General features: G+C 49.7%; 1 protein-coding gene across 8 annotated transcripts in view; it reads left to right on the top strand.

Moving 5' to 3' along the window:
- CCDC33 (coiled-coil domain containing 33) overlaps positions 1-20649 on the top strand; it is a 190115-nt gene that overhangs the window by 40062 nt on the left and 129404 nt on the right. For all 8 annotated transcript variants that reach the window (XR_015947055.1, XM_060279000.2, XM_060278999.2 and 5 more), the window contains exon 4: positions 15485-15642. Coding sequence is in view for 7 of the 8 variants with exons in the window: in XM_060279000.2 (XP_060134983.1) it covers positions 15485-15642 (158 nt within the window). In the remaining variant the exon portion in view is untranslated. The remainder of the gene's footprint in view (positions 1-15484; positions 15643-20649) is intronic.

Genomic DNA, 20649 nt, shown 5'->3' with positions numbered 1-20649 from the left:
GCAGGGCATCAGGTAGAAGCCTCTGTCTTCTTTTGGGTGACCCCCTGCCCTGGCTAAAAGCCCAGAAGCAGCTACTACCGTAGATAGCCTTCATTGCCTTTTTTTAGCCTCAAAGCAGCTTTTCTCAGCTTGCTTGCTGAGCTACAACTCCAGTCAGCATGGGCAAACGTTTGGGATGATGAAAGTAGTAGAGCAAAACATCTGGGGGGGGGCACTAGGTTGAGGAAGGCTGCTATAAAGACATGGCAGAGAAAATGAATTTTATATCCTTGCCCAATTACTGGAACAGTGGATTGACAACCTTGGGTGAACCACACTTTTCTAATGGTAGCTGTTCAATGCAACTATATGGCTAGCCCCCGTCTTGTTGCATTGAGTGATGTCTTGGTGATGTCTCCAGGTGCTTAACTCTCAGTAAGTCTTCTACTTCCCAAGCCCAGGCCAGGAACTTCTTATATTGGCTAGACCCAGGATGGGGAACCTCTGACCTTTCGGATGTTGTTGGACTCCAAACCCCATCGGCCCCGGCCTGCATGGCCCCATGGCCAGAGACTCTGAGAGCTGCAGTCCAGCAACACCCAGAGGGCCTGGGGGGGGCAGGCAGACTAGAAAGAAGCTGTGGTCTCCTTTGGAAATCTCAGAGCAGTATTTCTCCCTACTGGGATGCACAAATTTGCTTTAGACTGGAGATGGGAAGCCTATGGCCCTTCCTCTCCCATCATCTCTGACCACTGGTCTTGTTGACTGGAATTAAGGGGAGTCCAATGGATATCTGGAGGGCCACAGCCCCCCCCCTTCGTTCTCTGCTTGGTGTGAACTGGGCAGAGTAAGGACAGTAGCCATTTGTGAAACTGATGATTTCTTTCTGTTTCTCTTGGTTTTTGGTTTTTGGGTCTTCAGAAAAAAGAGAGCGTCATATCCCGTATACAAAACTCACTCAGTTTCCTTTCCCGGGGAACAAAGAAGGTAGGTGCAAGTTGCTGGATCCAAGATTAGAAATGAAGCGTTGAGTACACCCTGACAAAGCTTATAGTAGTCTATGGTAGGTCGTATGTGCCTGGTGTAGAGAAGCCCAGACCTGTGGGCCTCATCTGCTCCCCCCACCCCTGTCAGCCTCTCTATCTGGCCTTTGGATTTTCCCAGGACAGATGTCCCTCTCCCCTGACCAAGCCACACTCTGTCCCTGCTCTCTGACTTCCTTGAGTGCTTTTTATCAGCTGGAATTTGTGCTTGAACTGCGACCATGCCTGCTTTCATGTATGCATTGGGGGCCTGAGTCATTGAGGGTTTTAAACACTGTTGTAACCCTGCCTTGTAAAGAGACCAGAACGAATTCTTCATAAAGACCGGGCACATTCTAACCTTTGCGTAAGCAAATCAGGACGGGTGCTCAATAAATGGGTCTTCTGGAGGAGCCCTGGGAGCGGAGGGCTGTCATGGCATTGCTGCGTTGAAGCTAAGAACATCAGATGAACTGCTGGATCAGGCCAGTGGCCCATCTAATTCAGCACCATGCTCCCACAGTGACTGACTGACCAGATGCCTGGGGGAAGCCCACAAGCAGCATTTGAACAGAAGAGCCTTCTGCCAAAAGAGCAGCCTGCTGGATCAGGTCAAACCAGCCTCCTGTTCTCACAGTAGCCAAACAGATGCATAGACTCCAACTGCCCCGAAGATGCCGAGACCGTCACAAAAACCCTTAAACCATCACAATTTCTCACTTTATCATGCGGAGTCCCAATTTCCAAATGCCAGAAGCTACCACCCTCAAATCTGTCTCCATGTTTTCATTCATTGCTCCTTCCATCTTCTGGCCAGGGAACGAGAGGGGAAGAGAGAAGCAGCAACCTACTTTGGGTTCTCATTTGCATGCTCTTATGTGGGTGGCGCTGTGGGTTAAACCACAGAGCCTAGGGCTTGCTGATCAGAAGGTCGGCGGTTCGAATCCCTGCGATGGGGTGAGCTCCCGTTGCTTGGTCCCTGCTCCTGCCAACCTAGCAGTTCGAAAGCACGTCAAAGTGCAAGTAGATAAATAGGTACCGCTCCGGCGGGAAGGTAAACGGCGTTTCCGTGCGCTGCTCTGGTTTCGCCAGAAGCGGCTTAGTCATGCTGGCCACATGACGCAGAAAAACTGTCTGCGGACAAACGCCGGCTCCCTCGGCTAGTAAAGCGAGATGAGTTCCGCAACCCCAGAGTCATTCACGGCTGGACTTACCTGTCAGGGGTCTTTTACCATTACCTTTTCATTTGCATCTGAGGTATGTTGGAGGCTAGGCAGGTGAAGGACCTGAGCACCTGCAATCCCCAGCGACTGGCATTTGGAACCATTGCTGCCTCCAGCTGTGGAGCCAGAGCAGAGCCACTGTGGCTAGCAGCCGTCAGTAGCCCCAATGCGCCCATTCATCCCTGGGAGATTTCTCCGCTTGCTGCCAGCCCAGACCTGTAGCCAAAAAGCCGTTAGTCACAGGCTGTTGCCTCTCGTGATTACTTTCACTTTGATTCCCATCACAGGATGATTACGGCATTCAGGAGAGGGGAGCTTTGCACTTAACCTCTCGTTTTTCTTTGCTCAGCCCTCAAGAGGCCCGGTGGGAATAGCACAGGCCTAGACTGGCTGCCAGGATGACACAGGGGAGGGAAAGGGGAGGGGAGGAGCGGGAAGCAAGGCTGACAAGGTGAGGGGCGGGGGGGGGGCCTGGATAATGTTGGCATGTGGAAGAGGAGAGTGAGCTCAAACAGCAGGGCATGGCAGAAGGAGCAGGCTGCTCCATGTCAAGCCAGCTTAGGCTAGGGCCTTTGCCAATTGGTGTGCGGATTCTGTAATTGTGGTGGTTGGAAGCACATGTGCACTGTCTAGAACATAAGGGCATAAGGACATAAGGACAGCCTGCTGGATCAGACCAAGGGCCCATCTAAGGTCATCATCCTGTTCTCACAGTAGCCAAGCAGATGCCCTTTTGGGCAGCGGCGGAGCTTCATGCTCTGGCACCGGGGGGCGGGGGCGGGCGGAGAGCAGGCGGGCGCATGGCTGGTGTGCATCTTGGGGGCGTGGTCCAAGTCAAGTCAAATCAAGTCAATGTTTATTACGGCAAACAGCCAGCATATTAAACCAGAAATTCCGCATAATTCTCTACATGAACAATAAAAGCAACTGATATGGGGTTTTAACAGTCAATATACAATACTTAAAATACAGGTACAGCGGAATAAAACACCATAAAAGAATAAGAAATTTAACTAAGAACTGTAGCCGCAATATCATCATCGGAGGGCAGGACAAATTGTTATAATGTGTTATTCAATAAAAGAGATTTACGTTTTTTAATAGCTAAGGTGCAGAATTTGGCCACAGCGCAGGATACTGAGCTCAAAGAGTCTTCCAGAAGGAATTTGCGTAACGTTTCGGGGGGAAATTCCAGATAATATTGCAAGGGTGTGAATTTTGATAATAGGGGTAAAATGAGTCGCGATCGTTCTTCATTATAGAATTCACAGAATAGAAGAATGTGAATAATAGATTCCACCTTGTTGGACATGCATGGACAGAGGCGCTCTTCGATTGGTATACGCAAGAATTTGCCGTGTAAGACAGCTGAAGGCATCGCATCAAACCGGGCTCTGGAAAAGGCCCATCTATAAGATTCATAGATAATATTGGAATGGTATGGGGCAGCTGCCAGATTAGGTGCGCCACCTGTGGGGGCGTGGTGCCCAGTGCAGGCAGGGGGCAGCCATGCTGGCACGCCACCGGGATCCCGCTGCTCCCCCCGCCCCCTCTTCCTCCACCAGTGCCTTTGGGGAACCTACATGCGGAACAAAAGCACAAGAGCTCCCCCCCCCCAATATTTTCCAGCAACTGGTATTCAGAAGCATTGCTGCCTTCGACTGTGGAGGCAGAGGAGAGCCAACTTGGCTAGCAGCCGCTGAGAACCCTCTCCTCCTCCGTGAATCTAATCCTCTTTTAAAGCCATCTTGGTTGGTGGTCATTGCTTCCTCCTGTGGAAGGGAGTTTCCCTAGCTTAACTATGTGTCGTGTGGAAAAGTACTTTGTTTTGTCTGCCTTGAACCTTCTAACATTCGGCTTCGATTAGATGTCCACTGGCTTTTGGAGAGTCAGTGCTAGACAGTGCTAGAGTGTTAGACTGTGACTTGGGAGACCAGGGTTCAAATCCCTACTCAGCCATGAAGCTTACTAGGTCCCTCTACTTACGAATAACTCTACTTACAAATTTTTCTACTTACGAATGGAGCTCTGTCCGCCATCTTAGATGCAGTTGAGATAGGATTTTTTCTACTTACGAATTTTTAAATAGGGTTGCTTCGACTTACGATTTTTTTCTCCCAATGCATTCCTATGGGATTCGACTTACAATTTTTTTAGACTTACAAATGTGCGTTCGGAACGCATTAAATTCTTAAGTAGAGGTACCACTGTAGTAGCCTTGGACCAGTCTGGAGAGTAACATTGGTGGGAGTGGGGGGGATTTGCAAGGCAGAGTTTTGTCCCCATTGTTATTTAACATCTATTTGAATATGTTGGGAGGGAACACTTCTTTGTAGTTTGGGAACATGGTGCTACCAGTCCACTGGTGAATGTTCTGGCATTTTGTGAGATGGTGGGAGTGCTTTTTTTCTGGGGGTACTCGAGGGTACACAATACTGGCATCTCTTTTTTGTTGTTAAAACATGTAAGATAAGATATCTTTATTGTCATTGTCCCCTTGCGGGAACAACGAAATTACTTGGTTGCCACATCCACTCAGATAAAGTATTCCGCATAATCCAAAATTACAAAACCTAATTAAAAACAGTAAATATAATACAAAATAACAAGTAAAATAAGATGACTTCGAAGGCCAGACTTTCCATTTAAGGCCAAAATCGCTCTAGAGAAGAAACTAAACATTAGGAAGAACTTCCTGACAATAAGAGCTGTTCGACAGTGGAATTTGCTGCCAAGAAGTGTGGTGGAGTCTCCTTCTTTGGAGGTCTTTAAACAGAGGATTGACAGCCATATGTCAATAATGCTTTGATGGTGTTTCCTGCTTGGCAGGGGGTTGGACTGGATGGCCCTTGTGGTCTCTTCCAACTCTATGATTCTATGAACTGTTCCTGAGACGGCTCGTTCTTGCCTGCATTGTTCTATATCTCTGTCCCGATGGCAGGAGCTCAAAGAAACGGTGACCAGGGTGCGTTGGATCTCTTGATATGTCTAGTGCTTTTCTATGGCACCTGGTGGTGTAGATTTGTTCTAAGGTGGAGAGAGAGCAGCCAATAATGCTCTCTGCTGTTTTAATAATTCTACACATCCCTGCTCTGTCCTGAGAAGTACAGAAAAAAAGCCCTGGACGGTGGTATATAACTAATTTTATAGATAGATAGATAGATAGATAGATAGATAGATAGATAGATAGATAGATTACAGAGTTGCTTTGCAGTTTAGTTGGGTCAACTGTGTTTCACTTCGAACAGTGGTTCCCAAACTTTTTGGGACCCCGTCCTCTTGGTTCCATAGCTTCGTCCCCAGTGCCCCCTATCCTATAAAAAGGATTCTTCAGAATAAGGTAGGGTTGCCAATTTTCAAAAAGTAAAATTCCTGACACCTGCAACTTTGTTCGGCTTTTAAAGGAAGGCCCCAGAATTGTTGAGCTTTTGGGGGGGGGAACCTCCCCCCAAAATAGTGTTTTAAAGCTTTTGACGCTGTTTCTGCTGCTTTCCCCATCGCTTTGCCATACATCCGGGTTTTCCCTGACATATTGCCAATTTGGACATTTTTCTGAAACCCAGTTCAAACTATTTAGTTTAACTAATTCACGAAGGTGGGTGAGCGTGATCCAGCGATGCCAGCTTTTCAAAACCTGGTAGTCATTAACACCTCCAGTGCCCCACTGCTTCCCCCTGGCCTCTTAGTGCCCCCCTCCGAGGTTATTCCACCGCCCACTTTGGGAACCACTGACTTAGGAGGAAATGTAGCAAAGCCTCCTCCTGCAGACTCCTGCAAAATAGAGCATTGTCTTTACCAGCTCTTGCCCAGGGCTCGTCCACACTTCCACTTGTCCTTGGCTCCGGGAGATTTTCCGCTTGTTCCATGCTTTTCAGGCACGGGTCTGGGCAGTTTTTCATTTGGCCTGCAGATTTCCCTGGGGAAACACACTGTTTACCGCTGAATCAAAAGAGACATCAATCTGCGGAAAAACCGATTGACGTTTGGTCCGATTCAATGGTAAATGGTGGGTTTTCCCTTGGGAAAGCAGTGGGACGTGTCGCAATGTTAATTGTCCATTTTTGGTCTCTCTATAGCTCCCTCCCTCCCTCGTAAGTCCCCTCCCCACTGGCCCATCTTTAATATTTCTGCCTTCCTTACCCAATAGCACTCCTCTGCACATTTCAATTTTGGAAATTGCTTTTTCTTCTTCTTATATTTTACTTCTTCTCCACCCCCACCCCCAACACAAATAGGATCTCAGACTTTTTTTTAAAAAAAACCACATAGCAATTAATCACAGAACTTGGAATAATGGTTGTTACGGGGCAGCTGGTGTTGGTGCGAATGATCCAACATCCTGGAAACCGACGGCCTCCTTCCCCTAGTGACTCACTCGAGTTCTCAGCAAGCTTTGTTCAAGAATGAGGGAACTGGTAAGAATTTACCAAAGGAATAAGAAACAAGCACCAAGGAGGAGAGCAGTGAGGGCAGGACTTGCAACTCAGACATGTCTACTCAGGCTGTAGGGATTGGGCAAGAAATTCAAGTCATTTTGCATTTTATTCATTTATAAAAGGATGGATGGATAATATGGATATAAGCCACCATCTCATAAAATATCAGGGCACTATATACTCATAACCGCTGCTTGGAGACGGTTGGAGGATGGATGGATGGCGGCTAACAGCTTGAGGTTGAATCACGACAAGACAGAAGTACTGTTTGTGGGGGACAGGAGGCAGGCAGGTGTGGAGGACTCCCTGGTCCTGAATGGGGTAACTGTGCCCCTGAAGGAGCAGGTGTGCAGCCTGGGAGTCATTTTGGACTCACAGCTGTCCATGGAGGTGCAGGTCAATTCTGTGTCCAGGGCCATGGGCATACCCAGGATCAAAACTAGGGGGGGCAAGGGGAGGGGCCAAGGCACGGAAGGGGAGGGGCCACAAAGTGGGCGGGAACGGCGAACTCGCGCTCCGCCAGGCTGTGCCCCTCCCTAGAAGCAGGGCTGGTGGGCGGAGGCGGAGCACCAGCCCAGCGAAGCGCGAGTTCAGCGTTCCCGCCCGCCGCGCCGTGCTCTCTGGTTCCCCGCCGCGCTTGGCCTTGCCAGAGGGCGCGATGGGGAGCTGGAGGGAGGGCGCAGCGCAGCGGGCGGGAACGGCGAACTCGCGCTCCGCCGGGCTGTGCCCCTCCCTAGAAGCAGGGCTGGTGGACGGAGGCGGAGCCCAGCCCAGCGGAGCGCGAGTTCGGCTTTCCCGCCCACCGCGCCGTGCTCCCTGGTTCCCCGCCGCACTTGGCCTTGCCTGAGGGCGCGCCGGGGAGCTGGAGGGAGGGTGCGGCGCAGCGCGGCGGGAATGGCGAACTCGCGCTCCGCCGGGCTGTGCTCCGCCTCTGCCCACCAGCCCTGCTTCTAGAGTAGGGCAGCTGCCCTAACTTGCCCCGTGGTGGGTACGCCCTTGTCCAGGGCAGCTGTTTATCAGCTCCATCTGGTACGCAGGCAGAGATCCTACCTGCCCGTGGACTATCTCGCCAGAGTGGTGCATGCTCTAGTTATCTCTTGCTTGGACTACTGCAATGCGCTCTATGTGGGGCTACCTTTGAAGGTGACCCGGAAACTACAACTAACCCAGAATGTGGCGGCTAGACTGGTGACTGGGAGCGGCCGCCGAGACCACATAACACTGGTCCTGAAAGACCTACATTGGCTCCCAGTACGTTTCCGAGCACAATTCAAAGTGTTGGTGCTGACCTTTAAAGCCCTAAACGGCCTTGGTCCAGTATACCTGAAGGAGCGTCTCCACCCCCATCGTTCTGCCCGGACACTGAGGTCATGCGCCGAGGGCCTTCTGGCGGTTCCCTCGCTACGAGAAGCCAAGTTACAGAGAACCAGGCAGAGGGCCTTCTCGGTAGTGGCACCCACCCTGTGGAATGCCCTCCCACCAGAGGTCAAAGAGAACAACAATTACCAGACCTTTAGAAGGCATCTTAAGGCAGCCCTGTTTAGGAAAGCTTTTAATGTTTGATGGATTTCTGTATTTTAATGTTTTGTTGGAAGCCGCCCAGAGTGGCTGGGGGAACCCGGCCAGATGGGCGGGTTATAAATGGTAAATTATTATTATTATTATTATTATTATTATTAACACTAAAACTCATAGGCAGGCAATGAAGCTGAATGGTGGAAGATTCAGGACTAAGCCACTGAGCCTAGGGCTTGCTGATCAGAAGGTCAGCAGTTCGAATCCCCGTGACGGGGTGAGCTCCCGTTGTTCGGTCCCAGCTCCTGCCAACCTAGCAGTTTGAAAGCACATCAAAGTGCAAGTAGATAAATAGGTACCGCTCTGGCGGGAAGGTAAATGGCATTTCCGTGCACTGCTCTGGTTCGCCAGAAGTGGCTTAGTCATGCTGGCCACATGACCCGGAAAAACTGTCTGCGGACAAACGTCGGCTCCCTCGGCCAGTAAAGCGAGATGAGCGCCGCAACCCCGGAGTCATTCGCGACTGGACTTAACTGTCAGGAGTCCTTTACCTTTAAAGCGAGGACACAGTTAAACTGTGGAACTCACTTCAACCGGAGGCAGTGATGACTTGGGTGACTTTTAAAGAGGATTGCACAAATTCTTGAAAGAGAGGGCTATGGATGGCTACTACCCATGTCCTGCCTCTACAGTCAGAGACAGAAATGCTTCTGAATCCCAGTTGCTTGAAACCTCAGGAGGGGTGAGCTGCTCTTGTGCACAAATCCTGCTTGTGGGCAGTGGCGGAGCTTCCTGTGTGGGCGGGGCTTGTGTGTGTCCTGGGGGCGTGGCGCCCAGTGTGGGCAGGGGGGGCAGCCACAATGGCACTCCGCTGGGATTGTGCTGCGGGGGGGGCGCTGCACTCCCCCCGCACTCCTCTTCCTCCGCCAGTGCTTGTGGGCTTCCCCCAGGCATCTGGTCAGCCACTGGACTACTGGATGGTGACTCTGGGACTAACCCCAGGTGTTCCAAGCCAGAGGCAGGAACATCACCTTGCACACCCTCCAACATTTCTTCGATGAAAATAGGGACGTCCCATTCCATAATGATCATTTTACTGTTTATACCCCAGACATCTTACTGGGTTGCCCCAGCCACTCTGGGTGGCTTCCAAAATATATAAAAACATAATAAAATATTAAACATTTTTTTAAAAAAAACCAACCCTTCCCTATACAGGATTGCCTTCAGACGGCTTGGGGGGTTGGATAACTCCATACCCTCCAACATTTCTCCAATGAAAATAGGGACACTCCTGGGAAATAGGGACCCTGGGAGGGTCTGACCTTGTGGGTTGACTTTGGGCCTTGCTTGTTGTATTACACCTGGACTGGCATTTGACCATTTGGACTGTCTGACTACTCTCTAGGGTTGCCCTTTTAGGGCACTATTAGGACTCCCCTCTGGGTATGCTGAGGTTCAGGACACTTGCTTTTGCCCAGTTGGTTGGAGGTTCAGGGCCTGCTCCTCTTTTGCCTGGCAAAGGTAGCTGCCCCGCTTTGTGAGCTGTCATGGTTCGGTTGTTCTGGCACTGCAATCTTTGCCTGCCACTAGCAGATGGGTCGTGCACCGAGTTGCTGAGGGAGGCTTTTTTCCTAAGCCAGGCTGGCACTGGCAGTGCGGCCTTGGGGTTCATCCGTTGGCGAGATCACATTTGTGATGTGTGACATGTGCTTTTCTTTCTTTCCTGTTAACAGAGTGGGGGGGGGAACGGGGGACATTCCAGGCTCATTGTAAAAGAGAGCAGCCCTCTTTCTTGTGTCCCGGAGGGCAGATTTAATTGCATTAAGACATTGCTGAACTAGTCAAATGAAATAAAGCAGAACCGAAAGGGCCCTTTCTGTAGAGTCAAGAATGCCCTCCATGGACTAGCCTGCTTGTTGCCCGCACTGTAGCACAAGACAGAGCGGTGCTTTGTCCTGGATCTTAGGCAAATATTTGAGTTTGCCATGGTGGAGCCAAGCAGCAGAGCAGATATCAGGGATCTGCCTCACTGGGCAGCTACCAAGGCTCAAACGCTAGTGGAGGGGGGGCAGAGGTGCCAACTTCAGTGAAATATGGGGAAGGGAGTTAGGTTAGGGGGGCATTGCCAATCCCTGGATCACCCAGGCCCAGCTATACCTACTTCTCCTTGTTGATTCCGATTCATTGAACCTCTCTGAGTAAGCAAATGGTGACATGAGCAAGGAAAAGGAGCTGGTTCTTCTCTTTTCCAGAAGGTGGGCAGCAGCAGCAGCTGTGACAGCTGGGAGGGCCCAACCCAATATCTTGTCCAAGGATTAGCCCCCAACTTGCAACCAGCATCCAAGCACAAAACATTTACGTCTGATATGAAATAGTCTTGGGCAGGCATCCCCAAACTGCGGCCCTCCAGATGTTTTGGCCTACAACTCCCATGGTCCCAGTGGTCAGGGATGATGGGAATTGTAGTCCAAAACATCTGGAGGGCCGAAGTTTGGGGATGCCTGGTCTTGGGGGTGTCATGCAAATTTTTGGAGGGTCTTGTCATCAATATGCTGGTGGTGCACAGCTTTGCTTTCCCTTTTTATCCTCTGCAGGGAAGTTGGTGAACCAGTGCCCAGTCACAGTAATGGACTGGATGAGGGCCAATAAACTGGGGGTCTGTCCAAACCAGACTGGGAATCTGTTAGTGGGGGTTCCTCGGGAGGAACGATGTGCAGTCTGCTCTAGACAGGGTTCCATGCCTCTTCCCTTAAGGCAGTGTTTCTCAACCAGTGTGCCTCCAGATGTTTTGGGACTACAACTCCCATCATCCCTAGCTAGCAAGACCAGTGGTCAGGAATGATGGGAGTTGTAGTCCCAAAACATCTGGAGGCACACTGTTTGGGAAACACTGCCTTAAGGAGCAAATCATGGGTCAAATAAATCATTGCCATCAGTTCTGGGTCTGGTGGTCAAATGCCTGGATGGGAGATTTTGCCTGTGGACCTTGTGCGTTATAGGAAGCGGACGACTCCCTTGTTACAACAACTCCACTGTTTGCAGGTCTGTTTCCAGGAGCAATTCAAAGTGCTGCTTATGACTTATAAAGCCCAACATGGCATAGGTCCAGGCTATCGGAAGGACCCCATTCCCTCACATTAACCTGCTTACGTTTTCAGATGTTTGGAGGAGGCCCTTCTCTCAGTCCCCCCACCCTCACAGGGACTCTTGCTGGGGACGTGGGAGAGGGCCTCCTCAGTGGCACTGCTCCCAGCATAGCTGTCAAGTCTCCCGTTTTTCGCGGGAAACCCCCGTATTTAAGTCTGTTTCCAGCTGTTATCCTGAATGGCAAAATACCCCGTAATTCCCCCGGATTTATAAGGAAGCAGCTCCTGCCGGCCGAAAATTGCCTGGGCATGCGCAGAAGCAATTTCTGGTGCCCAGACATGCAGACACGGGCAGCCCGGCAGAAGCAACTTCCGGTGCCACTCTGCCCATGTCTGGGCACTGGAAACTGGGCAGAGCTGGCATCAGAAGTCGCTTCTGCTTATGTCCAGACATGTGCAGAAGCGACTTCCGGTGCCGCGTCGCTGCCGATCCCTTATTTTCCAATCTGGAAGTTGACAGCTATGGCTCCCAGACATCTTTGGAACTCCCTGCCTGGAGAAGCCAGACTGCAGGTGGAGTCCTTCTTGTTCCAACAGGTTTTGAGGAACTGAAAGTTTTTAAGAAAAGGGATGGTTCTGTGATGTTTTTATTATAATTATTTGAATGTTTAACTAGATCTTATACCGTTTTAATTATATTAATGTTTAATTGTTAAAAATGTTTTTCCTATGTCTTTAGCTGTTTCGATTTTATCTGTAAGCCACCTTCATCCCTTGTCAGGGGAAAAGGTGTATATGGGGGAATAATAATCTTAACAACAACAGCAGCAGCAGCAGCAACAACAACATGTGTTGAATATAATTACAGTTTTTAAATGTAGTAAAACAGTCCTGTGATTGCTGCACCACTTGCTTGGTCCCCCACTAAACCTTCATTATTACAGTGGCACCTCGGGTTACAAACACTTCAGGTTACAAACGTTTCGGGTTACAAACTCCGCTAACACGGAAGTAGTTGCTCCGGGTTGCGAACTTTGCCCCGGGATGAGAACGGAAATTGTGCGGTGGCAGCACTGCAGCAGCGAAAGCACGCCTCCGGTTAAGAACGGTTTCAGGTTAAGAACAGACCTCCGGAATGAATTAAGTTCGTAACCCGAGGTACCACTGTATTTACTGTGCTGCTATTGCAGGGTTAAATTGGTGACCTAACAAAAGGGAAGTGTCTGCAGTACTAAACTCTGCATTTAGGTCCACTCAGCCCACGGGGAATGGATAAGCTTTGCATTCAAGTTTGGGTTGCCATGATGCCCAATCCTGAAGCTTCTCTTGTGAAGACAGGTGTCAAGCAGGGCTTTGCAAGGATGGTGTTCCAGTTTCTGCCCTCTTTGTTGTCATACTGGCTGGTGACCTGTTCGTCTTGTGATAACACTTGACTGGCCATCATTGACTGTGCCATGTTTCAGCCTGTGGGCCACCCACCAAAGCAGTGTGCAAAAGGCAAATTCCATGCTGGGAATTGTTAGGAAATGAACTGAAAACGAAACTGCCAGTATCATAATACCATTACACAAACCTATGGTGTGCAGGCAGGGATGGCCACCAACTTGGATGGCTTTAGAAGAGTATTAGACAAATTTATGGAGGAAAGGGCTATTGAAGGCTACTAGCCACAATGGCTATGCTCTGTTTCCACAGTTGGAGGCAGGAATGTTTCTGAATACCAGTGGCGAACGGTGCCACTTGGCTGCCCGGGGTGGCACCCCCTGGGGGCGGGGCGTCGCTCCGCAGCGCAAATGCGTCCTGACGTCACGACGCACGACGTATGTGCCAGGACGAGCCAGCACAGACTGCGCATGTCCACGCATGCGCAGTCTGTCTGGGTTGGCGCTGCTGCTCTGCTCGGCTGACGCCACTCAGTCGTCGCACTTGGCCGGCGGTGCTCAGCCAGTTCTCTGCTTCAGAGCGTGCTACTGCAATGGCAAACAGATAAATAAGTTCAAATGGCAATTGCTTGGGCGGAGGAGGCGAGGGGCGGGCCAGGGGCCGGGGGCACTGCCCCCCCGTGCGCTGCCCCTGCCAGACTGGAGCTAGGGGCGGCCCACCCCCTACGCCTCTCCCTTCCTACGTGCCTGCTGAATACTAGTTGCTGGAAACCACAGGAGCAGAAAGAACTCTTGTGCTTGTGTCTCGCTTATGGATTTCCCACAGGCAAGTGTTCAGGCAGACAATGAGAACAGGATGCTGGGCTAGATGGGTCATTGGCCTGATCCAGCCAACTCTTATTATGTTCTTAAAACACCTTCACCAAAAGGCCCTCTCCCCAGATTTCTTTGCCCTTATTATCACTTGAGCCTTGCATCCACTGAGGTGTGTAACAACCTTTCTCTCCTCCTCCTCCTCCTCCTCCTCCTCCTCCTCCTCCTCCTCCTCCTCCTCCTCCTCCTCCTCCTCCTCCTCCCCTGCCGACCTGCAAGGTTTTGATTGGTGGGGGTGCAGGTGCCATCTCTGCGTGCTCCAAAGAACTTCTGGCTCTTTGAATTAAAGGAGGACGGCTTTGCAAGGCTCTTGGGATGTTGCTTGTCGATGAAGCCAGATGAGGTGCTAATGAAAAGATGATTGAAAGGGTCTTCTGCTGCCTTTCATTTGCAAGTCAAGGAGGCCAGAGATTTAACTCTTGCTTCTGCCGTCCTCTGGTATATTCGCACAGAGGCCCTTTAGGGGTTTTGTTGCCAAAGCAGGTCTTAAGATGAAGTGAGATGGAGACATGAATGCCTTCAACACATCCTTTCTAGCCCTAATTTCCAACCAGAATTGGCTCCCAAAGCCACATGTTATTAACAGTCAAAAAGCCTGGATGGCGAACCTTTTTTTCAGTCTGAGGGGTGCATGAGGGCATTGGGTATGTGGAGCCTGGTAAAGAGGAGACTTTCCTCATCAGGCTTGGACCCTTGATTATCTTGGTCGCCCTCCTCTGCACATGTTCCAACTTGTCAACGTCCTTCTTAAATTTTGGTGCCCAAAACTGGACACAGTCTTCCAGGTGTGGTCTGACCAAGGCAGAATAGAGTGGTACTTTTACCTCCCTTGATCTGGACACTAGACTTCTGTTGATGAGGCCCAGAATTGCATTCGCTTTTTTTGATGCTGCATCACACTGTTGATTCATGCAGAGGCATAGCAAGGGGGTGTGGTGGGTGTGGTTCGCCCTGGGTGTCCCCACTGATGGGGGTGACAAAATGGTGGGTGGCACTCACCGCGGGGCCTGCAGCGCACCCGAGCCACGCATCTCTGTGGTGCCCCAGACAGTCCGCCCATTGCCTCTCCCTCAGCTGTAGTCTTGAAAGATCTACATTGGCTCCCAGTACGTTTCCGAGCACAATTCAAAGTGTTGGTTCTTACCTTTAAAGCCCTAAATGGCCTCGGTCCAGTATACCTGAAGGAGCGTCTCCACCTCCATCATTCTGCCCGGACACTGAGGTCCAGCGCCGAGGACCTTCTGGCGGTTCCCTCGTTGCGAGAAGCCAAGTTGCAGGGAACCAGGCAGAGGGCCTTCTCGGTGGTGGTGCCCGCCCTGTGGAATGCCCTCCCATCAGATGTCAAAAAGAAAAACAACTACCAGACTTTTAGAAAACATCTGAAGGCAGCCCTGTTCAGGGAGGCTTTTAATGTTTAATAGATATTGTGTTTTATTCTTCTGTTGGAAGCTGCCCAGAGTGGCTGGGGGGACCCGGCCAGATGGGCAGGGTATAAATAATAAATTATTATTATTATTATTATTATTATTATTATTATTATTATTATTATTATTATTATAGTGCGGCAGACTACTCAGAGGCCCCGTGGAGCGTCCTGCCCTGCCCTGCTTGGCCCTGCCCCCGGGCGCAGGGCACGCGCGCCACCCCAGGCGCCCGATCGGCTTGCTCCACCGCTGGACTCATGTTAAGCTTGTGGTCCACTAAGACCCCTAGATGCTTTTCACGCATACCACTGGCAAGCCAGGTGTCCCCCATCTTATATTTGTGCAGCTGGTTGTTCCTGTTTAAGTACAGAACCTGACATTTGTTCCTATTGAAATTCATTCTGTTAGTTTGGGCCCAGTTCTCCAATCTGAGTTCCAGAGTTTAACTACCAGCTGCTTTGCTGCCACATCCTGCAGTGGATGTCGTCGGACAAACCTCAGTTCTGCTGAGTTGGTGTTTCTTTCTGCTTCCCCTGGGCAGGTGAAGGAGGATCCTGCAGGGCCAGGAACGCCAACTTCCAAACCCAGCGCCTTGCACTTGGCTAATCCTGAGATGGAATCCATTGAGGTCACGCTGCATGGGGCCAGCAATCTTCCCTCAAACAAGAAGGGCAATGTACCCAGTCCCTATGTCATCGTGTGAGTATCTTTTCTGACTCTATCTTTTGGTGTTTTCTTGAGTGCAAGGAGCTTACCTTCCAAGTCCCAGACTGCAGAATCCGGGACCGGCAGCCGTGTGACACCGGAAGTTGCATCGACGCAACTTCCGGTGTCGCCCCGCCCATCTTTGGGCACAAAAAATGGCCGACACCGGAAGTCGCATCTACGCACCTCCGGTCATGCGTAGATGCGACTTTTGAAGCCGGCGGCAAATCAGAAGGGCAAATCAGAAAAAAACATGGCCGCTGGCAGGAGAAAATAACAGAGAAAAACGGGAGACGAAGTGATACGGGGGACCACCAGGAAAAGGTAACTAAAAATGGGGATTTCCCGGGGAAAACGGGGTACTTGGCAGCTATGGCAAGGAGATGGTGTCAATTTGGAGAGACGTGTCATGGTCACAGGCAGTGCTTTTTTTCTTAAAAAAATGTTTAGGAGTACTCTCATTTTGGCTGCTCCTTGCCCCCTCCCCCCCCAACTCCCAGACGAGGGACTTTAGGCGGTGCTGAGAGGACGGGTAGGTCCCTGGCAATGGTGGCGTCGGGGTCAGCTTGAGCGAGGAGGGGCAAGCACTCACCGGCTGTCACTAGCCCGGCAAGAGGAGGAAGAGGAGCAGTGGCCACCCCAGACTCCCCTCCCCGGACACTGGCATGGTGAATGACGGAACTCCGGTCTGCGCTGCTACTGCGGAGACAGCTGGCATGTCGGTCCATCGGTTGGTCAGTTGGGGCAAAGCAAAATGTTTAGGGGTACGCATCCCCCTGCGTCCCCCCCCCCAGAAAAAAGCACTGGTTGCAGGAAAGGTTCCCTGGGTTAGGAGTGTACTGCTTCACAGAAAACCTACTTATGTCAGGAGTGGAGAACCTTTGTATGAATGCTGTTGCTTATGTAGCCCCAGGGGCACCACCTGTGTACAAGAGTGAGGCAACAGCCGGCTGAAGGGGAGGGAAAGGAGACTGGGTGAGAGGGAGAATGAAATGGAGTGTACCTTGGGAAAGGGCCTGGCTGCATCATTTTGCTGCAGTTCCCACTCGTAAATAAACTGATGAAGAAGACGGCCATGAGCTTACCTTCCAAGTCCCAGACTGCAGAATCCGGGACCGGCAGCCGTGTAACACCGGAAGTTGTGTCGACGTAACTTCCGGTGTCGCTTTGCCCTTCTATGGGCACCAAAAATGGCCACCGCTGGCTTAGAAAGTCGCTTGTACGCATGTCAGGAAGTGCGTCGACACAACTTCCGGTGTCGCTCCGCCCATCTATGGGCACCAAAAATGGCCGCCGCCGACACCGGAAGTCGCTTCTATGCACTTCCGGACATGCATAGATGCGACTTTTGAAGCCGGCGGTGACCATTTTTGGTGCCCATAGAAGGGCAAATCGGAAAGAAAAAAAATGGCTGTCGGCAGGAGAAAATAACGGAGAAAAACGGGAGACGAAGTGATACGGGGGACCACCGGGAAAAGGTAAGTAAAAACGGGGGTTTCCCGGGGAAAACGGGGTACTTGGCAGCTATGGTCACGAGGAATAGAGGCAATAGTGACACACAAACCACTCCTCTTTGAATTCAAATACTTACTTCTCTAGGTGATTGCATCCTTCACCACAGGTTTATGATGCCTTCTACAGTTTGGTGGGTGAGAGATCAAGGCAGCACTGCCAGCATTTTAAACTTTGAATGGAATAAATAAAACAGGCTGCGTCTTGATGTCCTGAGTTATCCAGCCTTGTGTATAATAGATGCATCCTGGGACTCAATTAAAGGCCTCTGACTTTGGTATGGCAGACTAATTGAAAGGGCATCACTGAGTTGTTTTGAATTCTGAGTGTCTGAATCATGAGCAGGGTATTTTTTATATATAAATTAAAAAAGAGGCCTGGAATATAGAATCCCCTTCCTCCGAGGGAAGCCAAGGTGCCCACTGTGTGCTTAGTGTCTTGGCAAACAAGGTTTGATGTTCTCTTAGTGTTTTGAGAGGGAATGTTGGTTTAGCATCCCTGAATCCCAGATCTCGGCACTGGCAGGCACAGCTGTGCATATTCCATCATTCCAACACCAAACCTTGCAAACACAGAATTTTGCATTTGGTGCTGAGCCTCCTGACACTTGCAGTTTGCATTTCTGGACCTTAACCCTGCATTTAAAAGAGGAGGCTATTAAGAATTAAAGGCCAACCACTATGTGGCTTTATATGCTCTATGAACATGTCAGCTTTAAGATAAAGCTGGGATCGTATTATTTTATTCATTTGTTTAAATAAAATAATCCACAAGTTGCATCCCCCCCCCAGCTCAAGTTGATCATCTGCACCAGAGTTCTTAACCCTTTTCTGAATGAAGGGGGTGGGATAAATAAGAGCTGGCCTAACACATAGCTGCCAAGTTATCCCTTTTTTACAGGGATTTCCCCTTATGCTGAATAGGCTTCCTCGCGAGAAAAGCGAAAACTTGGCAGCTATGGCCTAACAAGAGGTGTCAACAGCAGGATATCTGCTAGCCCTGCTCACTCAATGTACTTACATTTTTATTTCATAAAATTTATATACGACTTGATTGTAAAAAAAGAAAAAAACCTGAAAGTGGTTTACCAAAAAGAGAAAGCAATAAAATCACCAATAAGAAAAAATAACAATAATTTTAGACTTACAGAAAGTTAAAATTACAGACTAAAGAAAAGATTAAAACTTGCATCATCTTTCTTTTTTAAAATAAATTTTCTTTTTTTAACAGAGTAATAATATAAATAGAAATTTGCACCTACCCCAAGACCATTATTTATCATAATTATCCAACTTTCCAAAAAAATTACACTTCTTCAGATGGCATGACCCCTTTCAATACAAATACCACAAATTTCCTCCAAGTCATTTCTCTTCCATATTTCCCTTCTTACTTTGATAGCGCATGTTAATTTATCATTAATTGCTATAGCCCACCCTTCTTTATTTGTTGTCGTTGTTGTTGTTTAGTCGTTTAGTCGTGTCCGACTCTTCGTGACCCCATGGACCATAGCACGCCAGGCACTCCTGTCTTGCACTGCCTCCCGCAGTTTGGTCAAACTCATGTTTGTAGCTTCGAGAACACTGTCCAACCATCTCGTCCTCCGTTGTCCCCTTCTCCTAGTGCCCTCAATCTTTCCCAACATCAGGGTCTTTTCCAAGGATTCTTCTCTGCTCATGAGGTGGCCAAAGTATTGGAACCTCAGCTTCACGATCTGTCCTTCCAGTGACCCTTCTTTATACCATTCTTCTATTTGAAATCCTCCTTGCTTTTCTGTTTCCTAGCTATGATTATTCTTGCCGCTGCCAGGAAGTAAAACTTACATCAACTTTCTAAGCATCTGGGCAGGCTTATCTAAGCAAGAATGTTTTTAGCAGGTGCCAAAAAAGTGTACCTTGAAGGCTGATGTCAATAGGCAGGGAGTTCCAAAGTGTAGGTGCTGCCACACTAGATATTTCTTACAAATGTGGCGGGGGTATTAAGTGGCACCTGTTAACTGTGCCAGTTCTACTGTTCAAAGTGATCAAGTGGGCATATATGGCATAAAGCAATCTCGTAGGTTATAACCCAATGGATCCTGAACAGTAACTGTGTCTCTCCTCTCTGGGAAAAAGATCTCGTGGCAGCACTAGAGTAGGTCTTTGGGGCAGATGTCCAGAGTCCAGAATGAGCAAAAGGGCCCCAAACACAGCAGGGCTGTCTTACCGTGTTTTGAAATGAATGGAGTAAGACAGACTTTGCTTTCTAAAATGCATTAAACCCAAGGCAGGGATAGGCAAATCTGTCAGCTTTCGTTTCTCTTGGTTCTTCATTTTTACAGTTTCTCCACATTTCCACATCAGACTTCGTGGAAAGTCATCAAGAATTTACGGTGCATTTCTACCAATATACACATGATTTTGTGTGCAATTTCCCCCTTAACATACAGAGTTGTTTTCCTGCAAAGCGATTTCTCTTAACAGAATGCATTTTTGAATGTATGCTGCTTTCATAGCTATCTGCTTTTGATGTACACTTTGCCCTCGTACAAGCATATTATTTGTAGGCTTTACTTTTGCCTTGCGAAATCTGGAAGAGTGCCGAACTGGCTGTGCTTTTGGTTTGAGTATTGTTTTGGAAAGGGTAAATTCTGGAGGCAAACCCTATCAAATTCTTTTCCCTCTCCCTAATCCGTAGTCTAAGATGACCAAATCGTATCCCTTCAACTTGACAATGTGCATGGATTATTCTAAGCAAAGGTTGGCCCATTTCCAGATATAGATCTGCTTGTTGTTTTGCTGCCCGTTTCTGCTGAGGTTTTCTATAAATTAGTTCTGAGGGGAGAGAGGGGATCCCAGAGGGTCCTCCCAAACAGGACTCTGTCACCCAAGAGCAGCATGTTTCTCCAGGGCAGGATCAAGCTGCCAAGCCATGCTGGGGGAAGGGAAGGGCCTGCCAGTCACAGGTGCCCATTGTTGATTGGCAGGGTTTTCTCTGTGCGCACGCCAAGCTCGCCCTACAAGCCCCTGCCAACCCAGAGCTGTTTATAATGTTTTTGCCTGCATAGTAGAACTCCATGCAAATAAGCTGAAAGGCATGCTTGTGGATACATTGCTCTCCCCTGTCACGGTCCAGTCGGCGGGCGGTTGAAGCCCTGGCTGAGGACGTCAGGACCAGGGCAAGATGGTGGTGTAGAAGCAGGAACAGGTGCAGAGTTGAGGGTCCAGCAGTAGGCAGTCGCAGGGTCAAGGAGCAAGGCAGAGGCGAAAGTTTGGGAGTCAAGGAGCAAGGCGTCGGCAAGGCAAAGGTCCAAGGGTTGAGGATCAAGATGTCGGCAAGGCAGAGGTCCAAGGGTCGAGGATCAAGGCGTTGGCAAAGGCGAGGGTCCAAGGAGCAAGAGGCCAGAGGCAACCAGGCAGGGATAGCATTGCTGTGGCAAAGAGCTGAAGGGAAAAGCTGAGCTTTTATCCCTCCCAGCTCCTGCCACCAGGTGCAGTGAGGTATTAAGTG

Source organism: Zootoca vivipara, chromosome Z1 (assembly GCF_965207765.1).
Source record: "Zootoca vivipara chromosome Z1, rZooViv2.hap1.1, whole genome shotgun sequence".
NCBI classification, from domain to species: Eukaryota; Metazoa; Chordata; class Lepidosauria; order Squamata; family Lacertidae; genus Zootoca; species Zootoca vivipara.
The sequence above is the reverse complement of the archived record's forward strand: the minus strand, read 5'-3'. Positions and strand labels throughout refer to the sequence as shown.